Genomic DNA, 18099 nt, shown 5'->3' with positions numbered 1-18099 from the left:
CTTATATAGGAAACTGATATTTTGCTTGAAACGCCAATTGGGGTATCTATTAGCACGAAATTACGAATTTCTCTCTTATTCCATCTCCACAACCAATCATTATTAAAATCTCGGTTTGTTCTGTCTCTGTAAGTTTCTATGGTGTTAAAAGAAAAGTCAAACAATAAAGGCTGCCCGTAATTTTCCCCTTGTTGCCATTATACTCAATTTGACAAAACATGCAGGGAATAATAAGATTTTTTGAACATGTCATTCTTATTACAGCGAGCAGTTTATTACCTAGAATTAGTTATGTGTTTGTATGACATTGCTACATTATTACGTTGACAATACATGAGTCATTATTACATATTTTGAGATTGGAAATTGTGACTGACGTTTGTCATAATATTGGAGGTTGTCATAAGGAGTCATAAATTGAAATCAAGATCAATTCGAGAAACAAAAGTAACAAAATACAGTGTGTAGACAGTTTTATACGACAGTTTATATTTGTTTTCGATATTACAATTCACTCAATTTTTGCCGTAGCAAATTAAATAACCTACAGTTTTATAACCACCGTAAATTTTAACCGTAACTTTTTATTTTTTATCTTTTAGAAAATTTTGTAAACAGATAATTATGTAAGTGTTTACAAGATCTATAAGCCTATTAATAATAAGTATTTTTTAAATTCTCAGTGGCAAAAAGAAGTGGCTTTGAAAGGGTTGGTAAAGGTGATTTTTAATGTTATTAAAAGTTTTAATTGCCAATAGCACACTCAATTTTTGCCGTAGAAAAAATTTTTGCAAACCAGATTCTTGTGAATTAAATAAGCTACAATTTCACCTTTAAACATTTTTTCGTATCTCTGATGCTTATTTTGCTACTCTGAAGAAGAGGCCATTTTTTTCCAAAATACAAAAATTTGTCATCCGTTTTTAACTCCATTTTTTTAAATACTACTTATTCTCAGTTGGTCAAACTTCTAGAACCTATTAATAATACATAAGTAAAAAATACCAAATAAGGTTAATGACTAATTTAGTTAGGGTGGTAATTAGGGAGTTGTATGCGATCAGTTTTTCGCTGAGAAAATATGGGGAATGGCATTCTTTTCATTATAAGCCACTTAATTTTTGAGATAAAGACTTTTTTTATTTCTGGTGATAGATATGTTTAAGTACTTTAAATTAGTTTGAATAAGTTGTCCTCGAAAAATACATAGTTTTCCCGTCATCTGACTTTGAAACTACAATATTTAGCATTTTACGAAGAAGAGCCAACATATAATAATGTATAGCTCGATTACTATTGGTCCAAAAGAAAACTTTAAAAAACGGTTTGGTTTATTTTTTCAAGAGTTACGTTTTTGTTAAAATAAGCGGTTTTGATAAAACGAAAACTTTTGGAGTTATTAGCAGAAAACTTATTAAAGACATTGATTTTTTCGATATAAAACTAACACTTTCAATAGCGAATAAACCGAAATCTATCAATTTTATCAAAAAAATGCATGGAACGTTTTTTGCTTAGACTGGACGTGTTTAGCAACTTTTGCGATTTAAGTATAATAAAAAATTTCCACCCCGGAAATGGTATGGCAACCACCCCCATGGTAAAAGCGCCTTTCGGCATCATATAGATTTTAATTCTTGGCCTATCCACTACTTATTCTCAAATTTTCAAGCAAATCGATCCATTCTGTAAAAATTGCGAGGTTTTGCCCTATTTTAAGCTTCATTACTTGGACTACTAACCTAATTTTTCAGTAGAGTATGTTGAAAGTTTAAAAGGCTCTCTAAATTCTAGAAATTTTTAAAGCAAGTTGCCAATGTGATTTTTAACTTGTCACATTATCGGTGTAAAGAAATTTATGAACCGGTATTAGATAATGGTTTAATGAATTTCTTTTTTTTTTTGGTAATCTTCTTCAGAATACACACAAATACAGGACACATAATATATCATGTTTTGCCAACTCAAAAACCAAAAGTAGGGGAGAGGCTTGTACCTTGAACCGGATTTTTTCAAAGCTTAATTATTTTGAAGTTTTTAAATTTCAAGTAAAAATTTGGGACTAGCTTGTATTTTACACACCATAGTGTACTTTATTAAAACGTCATTTTAATAAAACAAAACCAAACATATTTTTTTGAATTTTGTTTATTTATTTGGTCCAAGGTACAAACGAGTCCTGTACCTTAAATAAGTAGTTTTGTACGTTGAACCACCCGTAAACCTTTAAAAATATATACAAAAAATTGTATTACTATTCAACATTAAACCTCTCAAAATCTAAGTCAAACACATGTACTCCTTTTTGCCTTTTAGACAACCCAGCCTGACTTAATGGATCAAGATTGAGCAAGACATCTTCAATGTCAATGTCAAATTGTTGATCACTTAGGCCAGAAAATTTGTTTCTGTTCAGAATTCTCTTCAGATACTGGACCGCTAAATAGGGACTTACAGCAGTTATTTACGCAACATAAAAATGTGTCTTCTTTTTTCCCATTATTTTGTACGGCCCAACGTACAAGACGTGATAGCGGTCCAAGGTACAAGACTCGGCCGAAAAGAAAACAAATGTGAATTTAACCTAATAAAACGCTTTTGTTATATTTCTCACTATGTGGTTTATCTACCTGTTAGTATAGGAATACACACCCTGTGATATAATTTACGATATCTGTTAACACAAAAATTAAAAAATCAAATTATCTATCCTATAAATAGTTACTTTCCACGAAATAAAACACTATATTTTTACGATAGCCGCAAATGATTTCTAATCACATTCAACAAATAACCACGGACGAATGACGATTGTAGAAGAACTTGATATAAGACACATAGACAGTCCGAGCACAAAATAAAAGAAAAATGGGGTGGCCCATGGTTCAAGCTGGCCCAAGGTACAAGATTCTCCCCTATATGGACATATTTCAGATTTCCACATAATAAATCAAGTTACATGTCAAGTGCTGCCCTACCTAATAAATACCACATCTTACATATCATAATATTATCATTGTTTAAGGGTTGTCCATTTTTAAGGATTTCGCCTTCATCATAGACATACCAAACTCTACCAATTTGAAGAAATTTGACCAACTAACATATTATGTACATATCAAGCAAATAAACTCATTTTGGCAAAATTCGGACATATCAAGTTTTGTCATACCACTACAGCTTGTATAGATCTGTAGAGACAAAGAATTAGATAGGTATGAGCTTTTTTCTTAACAAAATAATGTTAAAATAAGATTCTCATAAAAAAATTATAAATTCATAAGATTATCAATTATTGTTTTAAAATTTTACAAGTGGGTTTTACCATCTTCCACTATGAACCTATAAAAACGCCTTTTATCAGTGTACTTTATTTTTATTACCCATTCTAACTCGCTAGATATAGCTGGCTTTATGAAAAGATTTGATATCGCTATTAGTTTTATGCAAGGCTTTATACTCTCTAAATCAATAGAATTTTTATGAGAAGATTTTTGTTCATACAGTCCATTCAAGTCCATTCATCGTTAAATGGAAGTTCAGATTAAATGTTGATTAAATAATAAAACGTGATAAAAGAGAAAAATCAGAAAATTTTGCTGGAAAAGGAGTAATATTTAGTCTATGCACATTTTACGCTTCTCGTTCTACGTTCAAATTACGAGCTATTGCAGGTAAATAGTTTATGTGTCATTCTAGTTTGAAAGCACCTAACAAGCGTCGGTGATTTTTATTTGTTTTCTCTATCTGAACAGCACCTCTCTTGTAATAGAGAAGCTGAGTGCTTAATTTGAAAATTAATCAAACTAATAAAAATTTGTCTAGCCAGCTAGATAGGCATATATGAAAATGAATTATTTTTCAAAATTCAATTTACTCATTGAACTAATTAGTTGCTTGCAGAGGAAAAGTGTAATGGTAAGAAGAAACTCAAATATATTATTTGTAACCGGCAATTGTTTACAGTTAAACAAGGAGCCGGTTAATGAATATAATTTCATACCACACACTTGGCGTAACTCAATGCTTTATAGATTACACAGCACCATAATTATATATTATTACACAACTTAATATGTAAATTCTTCCTCCAGGAAAACCGACCTATAAAATAAAAAGCTAACAATTATATCAGAATTATACTAGAGTCAGAATGAATGTATATTCAAATAAAGAGACTAGTCCTGTCGCCAGGCAGGGTACAACGGCCTGCTTAATTCAGATGACCTTTTTTTTATGTATTTTGATCCGTAGAACACGAATTTTTTGGGTAACAGTTGATCCGGATGTCGATAAGACTGTTATAAACAAAGAACTTGAGGAATTACATAACAGCGATTTTTCGCAAAGCAAAACATTTTTTTGTATTTTTTGGGTGATTCTCAGCAAAAATTGGTCCTACAAGTTTTTTCGTAGGATCCAAAAAAGTGCAATTTTTGAACCCGAATAACTTTTGATTTTAAAAAATAAAATAGCAATTCTGCTTACTGCATTTGAAAGTTCAAATGAAATTAGATCGGTTTTGATTATTTGCATTGCTAAAAATTAAGTTTTTATTTGTTAAACAAAGCCATAATCACATAGTGTTTCCCGTGCATGATGCATGCGTTTTAATGTACGTAATCTACGTAGAAATTGCTGTATGCGCGCCTACTCGTTGGATTTCAAATGAGAAATGCATTGAAAACATCATTCAATCACTATGTGTTTATAGCTTTGCTTAATAATAAAAAAATTAATTTTTAGCAGTGAAAGTAATCAAAACCGATAGAATTTGACTTGATCTTTCAAATGCGGTAAGCAGAATTGCTATTTTATTTTTAAATCAAAAGATGTTCGGTTTCAAAAATTGCAATTTTTCGATTTTTTGAAAGTTCAACCGCGTTTATGTCGAAAAGTATGCATCCTACGAAAAAACTTGTAAAAACATTTTTTGCTTAGAATGACAATAAATACAAAAAAATGTTTTGTTTTGCAAAAAATCGCTGTTATGTAATTCCTCAAGTCCTTTGTTTATAACAATCTTATCGACATCCGGATCGACTGTTACCCAAAAAATTCGTGTTCTACGGGTCAAAATACATAAAAAAAAACTTGAGTAAGTCCATCTGATTTAAGGAGGCCGTTGTACCCCTACTGGCGACAGGACTAGACGACACGGATGAGATGAAACGTTGATTGAATATACGGAAAGTGGAAAGCACTATTTTACTATTTTTAAGTTACCACTTCTCAAGTGTATTTGTAATTCAGTTAATAAAGAATTTTTTAAGAACCTCCACTATTTTTTTTAACTATTATGCATGCGTTCTAATTTTATTGAAAAAATAAATTTTATTTATTTGGAATAGTATTTTATTCTAGAGCAGTCTAAAAAATTATCCCGTAGTTGATGCAAAAACAAATACAATGATATAAGACAAGGTAATATTGAAAACAAAGAAGAATAGGCAACGGTATGACATACCGCATGTCACAGTCTACGTTCTGAAATATCCATGACAGTAGCTAAAGTTTTACGTCTGCCTCTATTTCTCGTATATGCTCTTTGTCGCTAGTCAACAATTCGCTTGGTGCAATGATTGGCGTTCATTTTTTCTATGAATCTTAACCAATTCTTGCCTTCAAAGTACATTATGCTGTATTAATTTTTGTTCAGCGTTAACTTTTACAAGATTGGCGTTGTGCGAAAGTTGACTGCTAATCTGGCAGTATTTTTACACTATTGTATATTGTATATGTTATTAAATTATTGTATATATTGTTCTTCTTCTTAGGGTGCCTGTCCGTTCCGAACGTTGGCGATCATTCTGGCTATGATGACTTTGTTAGTTGCTGTACGAAATAGTTGTATTGAGGTATGTCTATACCATGCTCTCAGATTAGCAAGCCAGGATATTCTTCTTCGTGCTGGGGCCCTTTTTCCTTCAGTTTTACTTTGTAAAATGCACTGGAGTAGCTCGTATCTTCCTTGATTTCTCATTATATGTCCCAAGTACTGCAGCTTACCGCCCTTCACGATATTGATGTTGACCAAACCTGCGGTTGTGTTCTTCTCCCATAATACTTCGTCATTGGTGACTTTATCTGTCCATGGTATGTTCAGAATCCTTCTGTACAACCATAGCTCAAAAGCTTGAAGTTTCGATAGAGTTTCCGCCTTCAATGTCCACGTTTCTACGTATATATTGTATATGTTATTACAGAGTTTGTGCAGGTACTTGATATTGAAGAGTTTAATTATTTCCACATTTACGTTGTTGAATTCTAGTGTTTTATTATTTTTTAAACCTACGATCAGTTTTAGTGCCTATATTGGTGGACCATTTAACCAGGACAATACACTTAAAGCAAAAGGCTACATTCAGACATATGTATAGGGTGAGGCAGATAACTGGCCTATTAGAAATATCTAGAGAACTAAAGGCAACAGAATCATGAAAATTGGAATAAAGGGGTTTTGAAGGATGATCTATTAAATGAAAATATTTTTATCTCTTATAACTTCGTTTTCTTTATGGAACACCCTGTATATTTTTACATTTTTGGATTCTCCTTAATATCTTCTTTTTTAAAATATGAGGTTTTGTAATATTATGTAGGGTATTTTAAGAGATATTTAGTTTTTTTATTAATTTCGTAGCAATATTGATACCTACTCTAGGGCGCATTTGTTTTGAGATGGACGTTGAGAGGTGACTCAAATTTTTTTGCAGAAATTGTTTGAAAATAACTCAAATAATAATATTTGAGTTATCCTCCCACTCAAAATGGTCCGGAACATTGTTTAAATAATCAAAATGTCAAAATATGAAGGAAAAATTCGATTTTTTAATTGGTTTTTTGATTATAACTTTAAATCTATTCATTTCTGAGAAAAGTTGTACTGATATAAAAGTTGCGTAGTTAAATTTACTACAATATAGAATTGGTTAAAAATTTAGAAAATAGTCACCCTTGTTGCAAAATAGCAATAATTGCGAAAAAAAAACATACAAAAACAAGTATTCGCATTTTACGTTTTTCAACCATTTCCGCTACACCTAGGACCTTCATATTTTACCCAGAAAAACTTTACAACATAGTTAAATAACACTGTAAATTTCATTAAGATCGGTTTTATAGATTTTGCAAAATGAATTTTGCAATACAGCTTTCGCAAAAAACATTCATTTTTTTTAAATATTGCAGGACTGAAAATAAAGCAGATAGCAAGTTGAATTTTTTTTGCTTATAGAAGTTTACTGTACCTTTGATTTGCAATTTGCAAAATTAAAATCGATTAATTACCACGGCATCAGGAAATGTTTTAAATAAACATTAATTTTTGGTGCTACGCGCAGGACAGCGGTGTTCGATTCACACAAGTTGATTTCCACCAAAATTTCTTCCAATCTTTATCTAATATATTATTTTCTTACTTTATATTTTGTTGTATTATAAAATTTTAATTCCACAAAAATCAAACAAATTTTATTATTGTTTGTGAAACGTTGTTTAAACAATTGCATATGTTTAAAAATAATAAACTTTTATTCTCTAAGTTAAAATATATGAACAAAGAAAGTTTTTGCTAAAAAAAGTGTTATTTCAAAGTATAAAGTATGTGTTTTTATTTTGCAAAAAACAAATTTATTTATTTATATCGAAATGTAATAAAAATTAAAATGTATCAATCATTATCAAAAGTCATTGGAATGCCCAATCAGAGCAAACTATCCGCTGCCCTGCGCGTAGTACCAATAATTAATGTTTATTTAAAAAAAATCCTGACCCCGTGGTAGTTAATCGATTTTAGTTTTGCAAATTGTAAATAAAAGGTACAGTACACTTCTATAAGCAAAAATAATTTCAACTTGCTATCTGCTTTATTTTCAGTCCTGTAACATTTTGAAAAAATGAATTTTTTTGCGAAAGCTGAAATGCAAAATTTATTTTGCAAAATCTATTCTACCGATCTTAATTAAATTTACATCATTATTTTACTATATCATAAAGTTTTTCTGAGTGAAATATGAAGGTCCTAAGTGTAGCATAAATGGTTGAAAAATGTAAAATGCCAATACTTGTTTTTGTATGGTTTTTTCGCAATTATTGCTATTTTGCAACAAGGGTGACTATTTTTTAAATTTTCAATCAATTCTATATTATAGAATATTTAATTACGCAACTTTTATGTCAGTACAACTTTTCTCGGAAATGAATACTTTTAAAGTTATAATCAAAAAACGAAGAAAAATATCGAATTTTTCCTTCATTTTTTGATATTTTGATTATTTAAACAATGTTCCGGACCTTTTTGAGAGGGAGGATAACTCAGATATTATTATTTGAGTTATTTTCAAGCAATTTCTGCTAAAATTTTTGAGTCACCTCTCAACATCCAAATGTACTAATATTTTTACAGATGCGCCCTGGTCTAACCATGTAGAATTGTAATAGTTTGACATTAAAAACTCTGCTTACGTTCAACTGATTTTCAGTATAGTCTACTATTGTTAAGAATCATTAGTATAGCTAATTTTGAAATTTTAGTATACAGGGTTGGTCGAAACTCGAAATGAATATTTTCTGAGTTTTTCTAAATAGAACACCCTGTATTTTAGTATTGTAATAAAATGATATTTCATGGTACTTTTTTATTTCATAAGTATTCCCTGTACCTAACTGCTTTATTTTGTGAGTTATTGGTGATTCAAGCTAAATATTAATTGCAAAAAAAATACGTAAAATTTTATTAGGTGGGTCGTGAAAATATTCAGTCACAAATAATTTTTCAAAAATAAATACACATATTCCAGACTGATCCTTAAAATTACCAATAATGGTTTAGCTATCAAAATACCTACGTAGTTAAAATTGTTAGGGCGATTAACAATTAAGCACCAATGAAAGCAGTTAGGTATAGGGAATGCTTAAGAAATAAAAAAGTACCATAAAATATCATTCCATTACAATACTAAAATACAGGGTGTTCCATTTAAGAAAACTCAGAAAATACTCATTCCTAATTTCGACCAACCTGGTATACTAAAATTTTAAAATTAGCTATACTTATGATTCTTAACAATAGTAGACTATATTAAAAATAATTTGAACGTAAGTAGAGTTTTAGATGTCAAACTATTACAATTCTACAGGGTGTGAATATTGCTACGAAATTAATAAAAAAACGTAATGATCTTTTAACATACCCTCTATAACATTACAAAACCTCATATTTTAAGAAAAAAGACATCGAACAGAATCCAAAAATGTAAAACTATACAGGGCATCCCTTTAAAAAAAAACGAAGTTATAAGCAACTTCCGGTATAACCGGAAGTAGCAAATAGATGAAAATATTTTCTTTAAACAGATGACTCCTCAAAACCCCTTGATTACAATTTTCATAATTCTGTTGCTTTAGTTCTCGAGATATTTCTAATAGGCCCTTTATTTGCCTTACCCTGTGTAAGTGGTACAAACAGTTAAAAAGTGCTCGAATATCTAGGCTACGTAATGCAAAAATGAAACAGATATCAAGTCTAAAACTTTATAGTTTAAGGAAAAATAAATAAGAAAAGATTCTGAAAGAAAAAGCTCCAAGTTAATGAAACCGAGGACAAGTTTTCAAACAAATACTACACAATTTTAAAATAATTTTGGCGAGGTTAAGTTCAGTATGAGTGGGTACGACACAGTTTCAAAGTAGAACGGAAATTTTAATCAGATTGTTCGCGACTGAACCTTCTTCTTCTTCTTGATGTGCCTATCCCTAACGAATGTTGGCGATCATTATGGCAATCTTTAACTTATCTTCATCAACGCGGAAAAGCTACACAGATGTTTTGTTGAACCATGTTCTGATGTTCTTTACCTAGGATGTTTTTCTTATTCCTGACCTCGCTTTCCAAATATTTTTCCTTGCAGGATGGCCTGTAGGAGGGCATATCTAGATCCATTTCGTATAACATTTCAAAAGTATTTTAACTATCGACATTTGATGGTGGTCAGTACCTCTCGGTTCTTCTTAATTTTTCTGAGGACTACCCTACTGAGGACCCGGTCAGTCCAAGATATTTTAAAAATTATACGATATAGCCCCATCTCAAATGCTTCCAATTTTCTACACATATCTTCGTTCAAGGTAAACGATCTAGCAACATAAAAAAGGACAGAGAAGACGTAGCTTCGCCGCATTCTTACTTTTATCCCAAGAGAGAGGTTGTGGCTTTTGAAGAAGGCCTACATACGGTTGAAGGTGGATTTAGCTTTTCCAATGCGCGCTTTTATTTCTTGGTTGTTAGTCCATTCTTCATTTATTATGGTGGCGAAGCAATTGTAGTGCGTCAATATTTATAATAGTCTGGGCAGATTATCGGAGAATAGGGCATTTTTGGGAAAAGTTATTTACCAGCAATTTTATTGATGGAATCGAATCTTATGACTGTATAATAATATATTAATAATATAGGTATGCAAAGTCCGCAGATAGTGTGCTACTTTTTTTAAAATAAAATGGCGCCTGAAAATCGTGCTTTTTTAATTGTTGCTTTATAACTCCAAAGATTTTAACTTTACACCAAAAACACCAATACCATAATTAAATTCTGCTTAGAGACGTGTTTTTCCCGATTTACTTCGACGAAAATTTTCCCCGGAAATTGCGTTTTTTTTCCAACAAAATCTTTAATTTTCAACTAAAATTTTAGATAAGTAATTGTTTATCAATAATTAATTAACTTTAAATAACAGTTTAGCAACAATTGAATTGTTAATTAAAAATTTACGGTCGCTATAATAACTACAATAACTATGATACATAACTATGATAAACCCCCTCTGTGGCGCAGTCGTTAGAGCGCCTACCTTTGAAACGAAAGGTCGGGAGTTCGAATCCTACCAGGGGCAGAAATTTTTCATTTATTATAAATTAATAAATGAAAAATAGTTTCTGTCCTTGTGGGATCGGTACTCACCGGAGGGACCGCAGACGTTCGGAAACAATTAGCGTCTCTTTGCAAAGACAATGACGTCGACTTTGCAAAGTAACAAGACAATTACTCAACACACACACTACACATTACTCCCCTGACTTAGTGATAAGTTATACAATTACGTGGCTAAAGGTTCTAGTTCTAAACCAAAGCCAGAATCAGAGAAAAAAAAACTATGATACATAAGAATAATTATCATTTTTGTATAAAAAGATACTGTACCTATGTAATATACTTTACAGAACCGAAATTGGATTATTTAAGCGGCCTCAGGAATGTTTTAAGATTATAAACAATTTTTTGGCTTATAGACAACTAGAATATCTGGGAAAATATTAAATTAATTTAAATCATGAAAACGGTATTGGAATAAAAGCGGCAGGACGCTTCTTTTAAAAGACAAAAAATGTATTTGCGATGAGTGGTTCCTGAGATACAACCGGTAAAAATTGACCGGCATTTACGGCAAAAATAAACAATAGGATCATAATTTACAAACCATCACCTTTTCATTTCGGTAATCTTTCTGCACACCAATTTTCATATCTTTAAAGTACTCATAATATAAAATATATTATTATAATAAAAACTATCGACATTACGAGTGAAAATTGACAAAAAGAGCAAAATTCCAATCAAAAATTAGGTTGGAGAAAATGTAATCTCCAAGTTCAAAATCGGTATACGTTAAAGAAATGCATTTTTTCGGTTTCTTCATTATTTTTTTGTTCCCAAGTAAATCCTGTAGAGCCATCTAACTAACGCATTATTAAATGTCAAAGTTGCTTTTGTTTTGTTATAAAAAATTAAATTATTTATTATAACAAAAATTTTTAATTTGTTTAAATAAATATTGTTTAAATAACTATACAGCTTTCAAATGAAAATATTTGTATTTTTAACGTTAAAAGGTACACTTGTAGTAAGCTTATCTAAAAATAGCCTACAACTGGAAAAAATTTGTAGTTTTCTTTTTTATAAATAAATTAATATATTATAACAAAACAAAAGCAAGTTTGACATTTAATTATGCGTTAGTTAGATGGCTCTATTCGAGTTACTTGGGAACAAAAAAAGAATAAAGAAAATTGCTCCATGGGAAGCCGAGAAAATGCATTTTTTTAACGTATACCGATTTTAAACTTTGAGATTACATTTTCTCTAACCTAATTTTTGATTGGAATTTTGCTATTTTTGGCAATTTTCACTCGTAATATCGATAGTTTTTATTATAATAATATATATTTTCTACCACCGTGTTAAAAATGAAATTTTTATCACTCCATACGAGCGCTAAAAATGCTAATTTAAGGAACTAGTGCTTTAAAATATTTTTAAGGCACTGCAGTTCGTATTGACCGTATAGACAATTTTTATGTAATGTCAAAAAAATATAAAAATGGAATGTCAGTCACGTTCAAGTAAAAGTTTTGTAGATATTGTCCTGTAATTACGTTTGCAGAAAAAATATTGTATGATATGCGTGTTAAAAAGTACATTTTTAAGGCACTCATGTGTAAACTTTCACATGCGTGCCTTAAATTTGTACTTTTAACACTTATATCATAAATAACTATTATGTTACGAGTATTTTAAAGATGTGAAAATTGGTGGGCAGAAAGAGGACCGAAATGAAAAGGTGATGGTTTGAAAATTATGATCCTATTGTGTATCTTTGCTGTAAATGCCAGTCAAATTTGACTGGTTGTATCTCAGGAACCACTCATCACAATTAAAAGTTTTTTCTTTTAAAAGAAGCGTCTTGCCGCTTTTTTCCAATGCCGTTTTCATGATGTAATTTAATTTAATATTTCCCGAGATATTGTATTTGTTTATAAGCTAAAAAATTGTTTATAATTTTAAAATATTCCTGAGGCCGCATAAATAGTCCAATTTCAATTCTGTAAAGTACATGTCATAGGTACAGTATCTTTTTATACAAAAATCATAATTATTCTTATGTATCATAATGATTGTGGTTATTATGGCGACCGTAAATTTTTAATTAACAATTCAATTGTTGCTAAACTGTTTATTCAACTTTCATTGGCTTATGGAATTGTAATCTATATGAAAAGAGCTTTCATATTACCAAGTTATTTAATTATTGATAAACAATCACTTATCTAAAATTTTAGTTGAAAATTAAAGAATTTGTTGGAAGAACCCGCATTTTCCGGCGAAAATTTTCGTCGAAGTAAATCGGGAAAAACACATCTCTGTGCAGAATTTAATTTCGGATAATTTTTATATAAGTGTTTTTGGTGTAAAGTTAAAATCGTTGGAGTTACAGAGCAAAAATTTAAAAAAAAACACTATTTTCAGGCGCCATTTTGTTTTTAAAAAAAGTAGCACACTATCTGCGGACTTTGCATACCTATATTATTAATATATACAGTCATAAAGTTCTTTTCCTTGTATTTTGCTAATTAGCCCAGAGTAAAAGGGGTTTGGTTGATATAGAGTTGCCCTTGTGTTATATTTTTCTTGTTAATGATCTTAAGCTTTTCTTCTTTACGTTTATGTATATTGAGTCCATATTGTTGACAGTAATATGAGATTTTGTTCATAAGGACTTATATGTCTTCTAGGTTGTGCGCAAATACTATGGTGTCATCTGCAATCTGCATTCCTGATATTATTTTGCTGGTACCTATTTAGTAGAATTCCTTTTTCAGTTTCGTGCAAAGCTTCGGCGAATGTTCTTTCAAAGTAGAGACTGAAAATTAGAGGGAACAACATACAGCTTTGCCTCCTCCACGGATGACTTTCACGTATTCGGTGTGTTCACCTTTAACTCTGAGGTTTGCAGTATGATTTAAGATTGTACTTTATGGATCTATTATTGCTGAGGACCATATTTTATTTTGCCAAAAGGTATTTAATTGGTAATCATGGCTACAGTATGATAAAAAATTTTGTCGGCTGCTGCAACGTATTATAGTTATATTAAAACTTTTGTCCTATACCCTAACTATATGCAATCGTCATTCTTTAGTTGTTGACAGAACATTAATTCTCATTAAAATTAATCTTTCAGCTATTTTTGCCAATTACCTTAATTATGACTTACTTTATCCCGAATGTAAATAAGTCTTGTCTACACTTTTTGACGATTCTTTCTGCCAGATGGGTAAAAACATTAATTTTACGAAAAGAACGAAATCTAGAAACACAAAGTCTGTCGGGCGATTCATTGTTTACCTAAGTAAGTAATTATTTCTCAGCTGCCTTCGGTGGAAATGTAAATCCAGCCAGTACTTTTATTAGTTTATTTTAGTTTTTAATCCCGTTCTTAAGGTTTTCCTCTTGGTATAAAATATAATAATAAAAACTATAGAGGTATAAAGAAAGGTTTAAGTCAAAAAAATACCAACAAATAAGAAGTTTGCTTTGGGTCTATACGTTTTCTGTATTGGGTATATTCTAGTTAATTACTTATTTATTACCAACTTTATATCAAGTATAGTGAAAAGTCTCATAGGGAGGCAATAATTTAAGAAGTGACAAATAAAATATTTTTCCACCTACTTCTACCGAAACTATACTTTTCCGGACCTGATTGTAGGGAGCAAAGTTGTACTTTTCCTCCCTAGGGATGAAAATATTTTTCCTCCATAGGGAGGAAAAGTAAAAGTGACGTCATGGTATTTCATTCATGAAATATAACTGATTGACGCCCTGTACAATATCTATTTTCTATTACGTAAGTATCTATACATTTTAACGTATATTTATAAAAACCCCGTATCTGCAGAATGGTAAAAAACAGTAAATTGTTATTTTGATTTAACAATGTTTTCATTAATAATTTGACTTAAATTTTTAGACAGTTGACAGTTATATTGTACCTACTTGTTAGTTTTAGTTCTAATAAATTTTGTTGGTTAGTTACATAATTAAATTAAGTAAAAATGAAAAAAATACTTGGTATTGGAGGAAGGTGGAAAAATCATATGTATAACATGGGAGTAAAGTGCCCTTTCCTCCCTTGAATGATTACTACCCTCCGCTACCCGTCGGCCAGTGAACTTCCTTCTCGGGAGGAAAAGTAGCACTTTCCTCCCTTGTTATACAAATAGCTATTGCAGTATACCATCTTAATCTCCAACATTCAAAGGGACCAGATCGCAGAAAATATTCATGGGTTAGAAACAAAAGAAACTGGAGCGGAACGGTAACCGGTGAATTGCTAGAATGCAATTGCTCGAAATCAGTTGCTCGAAAACGAATTGCTCGACACGAAAATTGCTTAAAATACAAATTGCTCAAATAGGGGAGTGCAATTAGAACGAAAACTGAAATTTTACATTGTTTCGGAAAATTCAAACAAGCTTATATTTTTCTAAAACTTTTTTTGTTAGTTTATATACATGTTAAAGTAAAAAGGTCTACTCGCAGATTTGGCCGCTAATTGTTTATTAATTGTTTAAACAATAACAATTGTTTTGTATAAATTATTTTAAAAATATAGTTGAATTCATCATTTTACTTTAATCAAATATGTTTCTACTTTGTTTTTGATTATGCTGAATCCAAATATGGCATTACAATTTAAAAATTCTTATAGATAGATAGATAGATAGATAGATACATTTATTTCCTTTTAAAATTTTACAATTTTATGGAAAGGGTGAGAACAAATATTTCGTTCCTTTTTTCTTTCTTTCCCTTCTTCATCCCAAGAAACACACAATATGTTTATTTTAGGGATAAACAAAAGAAAGAAACAAAAAAAAAAAAAAAAAAAAAACAACGAGTTATATAAGAATTAATTAAAGATACAAAGTATAATTTACGTATTTAACTATTCATTTATGATGAAAGACCTAAGTTTTAGAACATTCCAGATATAGCCAGCTATTATTTTAGCTGAATACACTGTAATGTTATTTAAGGTATGAGTTACAGTATCAATATCGGCTATATAATTAATGGATGATTGTTTCATACAAGAATATATTGGACAATCAAAAAGTATATGTTCAATTGTTTCTAACTCCTTATTGTTACAAATAGTACAGATTTCATTAGGATTAATTTTATATGTAGAATCCTTATAAGTGAACGTTAAGCAGAATGAATTACATAATCGAAGCTGTGCAATAGTTCTTGTAATCTGGATGGGCATTTTTAGGCATAAGTATTTTTGACTTAATTCGGAAAGAGCTAGGTGTTTATATAAGGGGAGAAAATTGGATTGCTGACAAAGAGAAATATCTAATTCTGAGAGCTTATTTTTAAATTTGATTAACAAGGCTTTTCTATTCAGTTGTAGGGAATGAAGGGAGAGATTATTCCAAATAGGTTCAGCATCAATAAAAGTAAAAAGTGATTTTACCTGCGCTGCCCAGTTATACCTGCTATCGGTCTCCATCAGTTGTAGTTGACGAAAAAAGCACATTTTGGGGTAACGGGAATCGTCCATCATATAAATTTTCTTCAACCAGTTTAGTGTCCACTTGAATATATTATACAAGAGTTTGACTCTGCCGCATTCCACTCTGACTATGTAACCGGGTGTGGATATGGGAAGCATAAGAATTCGTTTTAGGAATTGTACTTGAACTTGTTCGAGAACATCTACATAACGGAGTGCCCATACAGAAATACAATTGGAGATTGTACTTGTTACTAATGCATCAAAAAGTTGTAGCCTCGTTTGCATGCAGTCAATTTTAAGTTTAGCTAGAACAGGTATAAGTGCTCCAGTTGCTTGTTTAGCTTTCGCATTACTCACATCTGCCATTTCACGGAATAGAGACGAAGAGGCAAAAGTCACTCCAAGGTAATTATAGGTGTTAGTTAATAGAATGGGATATTGATTGAAAGTGAATTTAATATTATTTTTTAAGTTATAAGGACCCCTAGAGAAACACATAATTTTAGTTTTAGCAGTATTGACAGTAAGTTTGTTTTGTTTGCAGTAATCCTCCAACATTTTTAATTTTTTTGATATATCGATCTCCGAGTGACCCAATATTACCAAATCGTCAGCGTATAAAAGCATAAGAGTTTCATTTACGTTATTAACATTGATGCCTTCTGCTCCGCGGCTTTTAAAAAAATCTTCGATGTCTGCAAGAAATAACGCAAATAACAAGGGACTGAGGACTTCTCCCTGTAACACGCCCTCACAAATGTTAAACGATTTAGTATATTGCTCGTCAGCATTAACCCTAAAGGTAGCATTAGAATAGAAAGATTTAAGTAGAAGTACAATTTTAGAGCTAATACCCAAAGCAAAAAGTTTAGACCAGAGCAACGCGTGGTTAATGCAATCAAAAGCCCGCTTAAAGTCAACAAACAATACAAATAGCTTGCGCTTTTTAAATCGGAGACGAAATTGAATGATGGATGTAAGAGTATAGACATTATCGTAACAACCACGTTCTTTACGAAAACCAGATTGGGATTCGGGAAGTATATTAAACGATTCTACCCAATTGACTAAACGGTTCAAAATAATTTGCATGAATACTTTAGTAATGCAGTTTACTAAAGCAATTCCCCTGTAATTGGAAGGATCGTTAGAGGGACCTTTTTTGTGGAGCATTTTTAGAGTAATTTTCGACCAACTATTAGGAAAAGTGGAAGTGTTGAAGATAGTATTGAAAAATGAGTTAAGGTATAAGATCCAGTTATTTGGTAAGTATTTGTAAAACTCATAGGGAATATTATCAGATCCTGGAGCTTTGTTGTTTTGACAGGAATTTAAAGCTAAGTAAATTTCATTGGTGGTAATAGGATTATCAAAATACGGATTCCTCGCATCGAAATAGAGGGTTGTGTCCACTATCCCGGCTCCCATAATTTCAGAGTAGAATGTTTCCCATGTTGCAGCAGGTAAAGATATGTAACTATTTGAAATATTTCGAGCTCTTTTAATATGAAACCAAAAAGTTTTTGAATCAGTAGAGTTGGAAATATTACCAATAATATTTTGTTGAAATTCAGTTTTTTTTACTTTTAATAATTTTTTATACTCTGCTTTAATAATTAAGTATTCGTTTTTAGTTTGATTTGAGAAATTGTTTTGTTGACAAATTTTGAGTTTACTTTTAACTGATTTCTTTAGATCTCTACATTGACAATCATACCACGGTTTGTGTTTATTAGGT

At 30.8% G+C, this 18099-nt stretch overlaps 1 protein-coding gene across 1 annotated transcript in view; it reads right to left on the bottom strand.

Moving 5' to 3' along the window:
- The window catches only part of LOC114330894 (probable RNA-directed DNA polymerase from transposon BS), a 62609-nt gene extending 44820 nt beyond the window's left edge, over positions 1-17789 (bottom strand). The window contains exon 1 of the mRNA XM_050651971.1: positions 16339-17789. Within this exon, the coding sequence (XP_050507928.1) occupies positions 16339-17789 (1451 nt within the window). The remainder of the gene's footprint in view (positions 1-16338) is intronic.
- Positions 17790-18099: the final 310 nt, after the last annotated feature.

This window comes from Diabrotica virgifera, chromosome 5 (genome assembly GCF_917563875.1).
Source record: "Diabrotica virgifera virgifera chromosome 5, PGI_DIABVI_V3a".
NCBI classification, from domain to species: domain Eukaryota; kingdom Metazoa; phylum Arthropoda; class Insecta; order Coleoptera; family Chrysomelidae; genus Diabrotica; species Diabrotica virgifera.
Note: the sequence above shows the minus strand (reverse complement) of the source record. Positions and strands in the feature narration are given on the sequence as shown.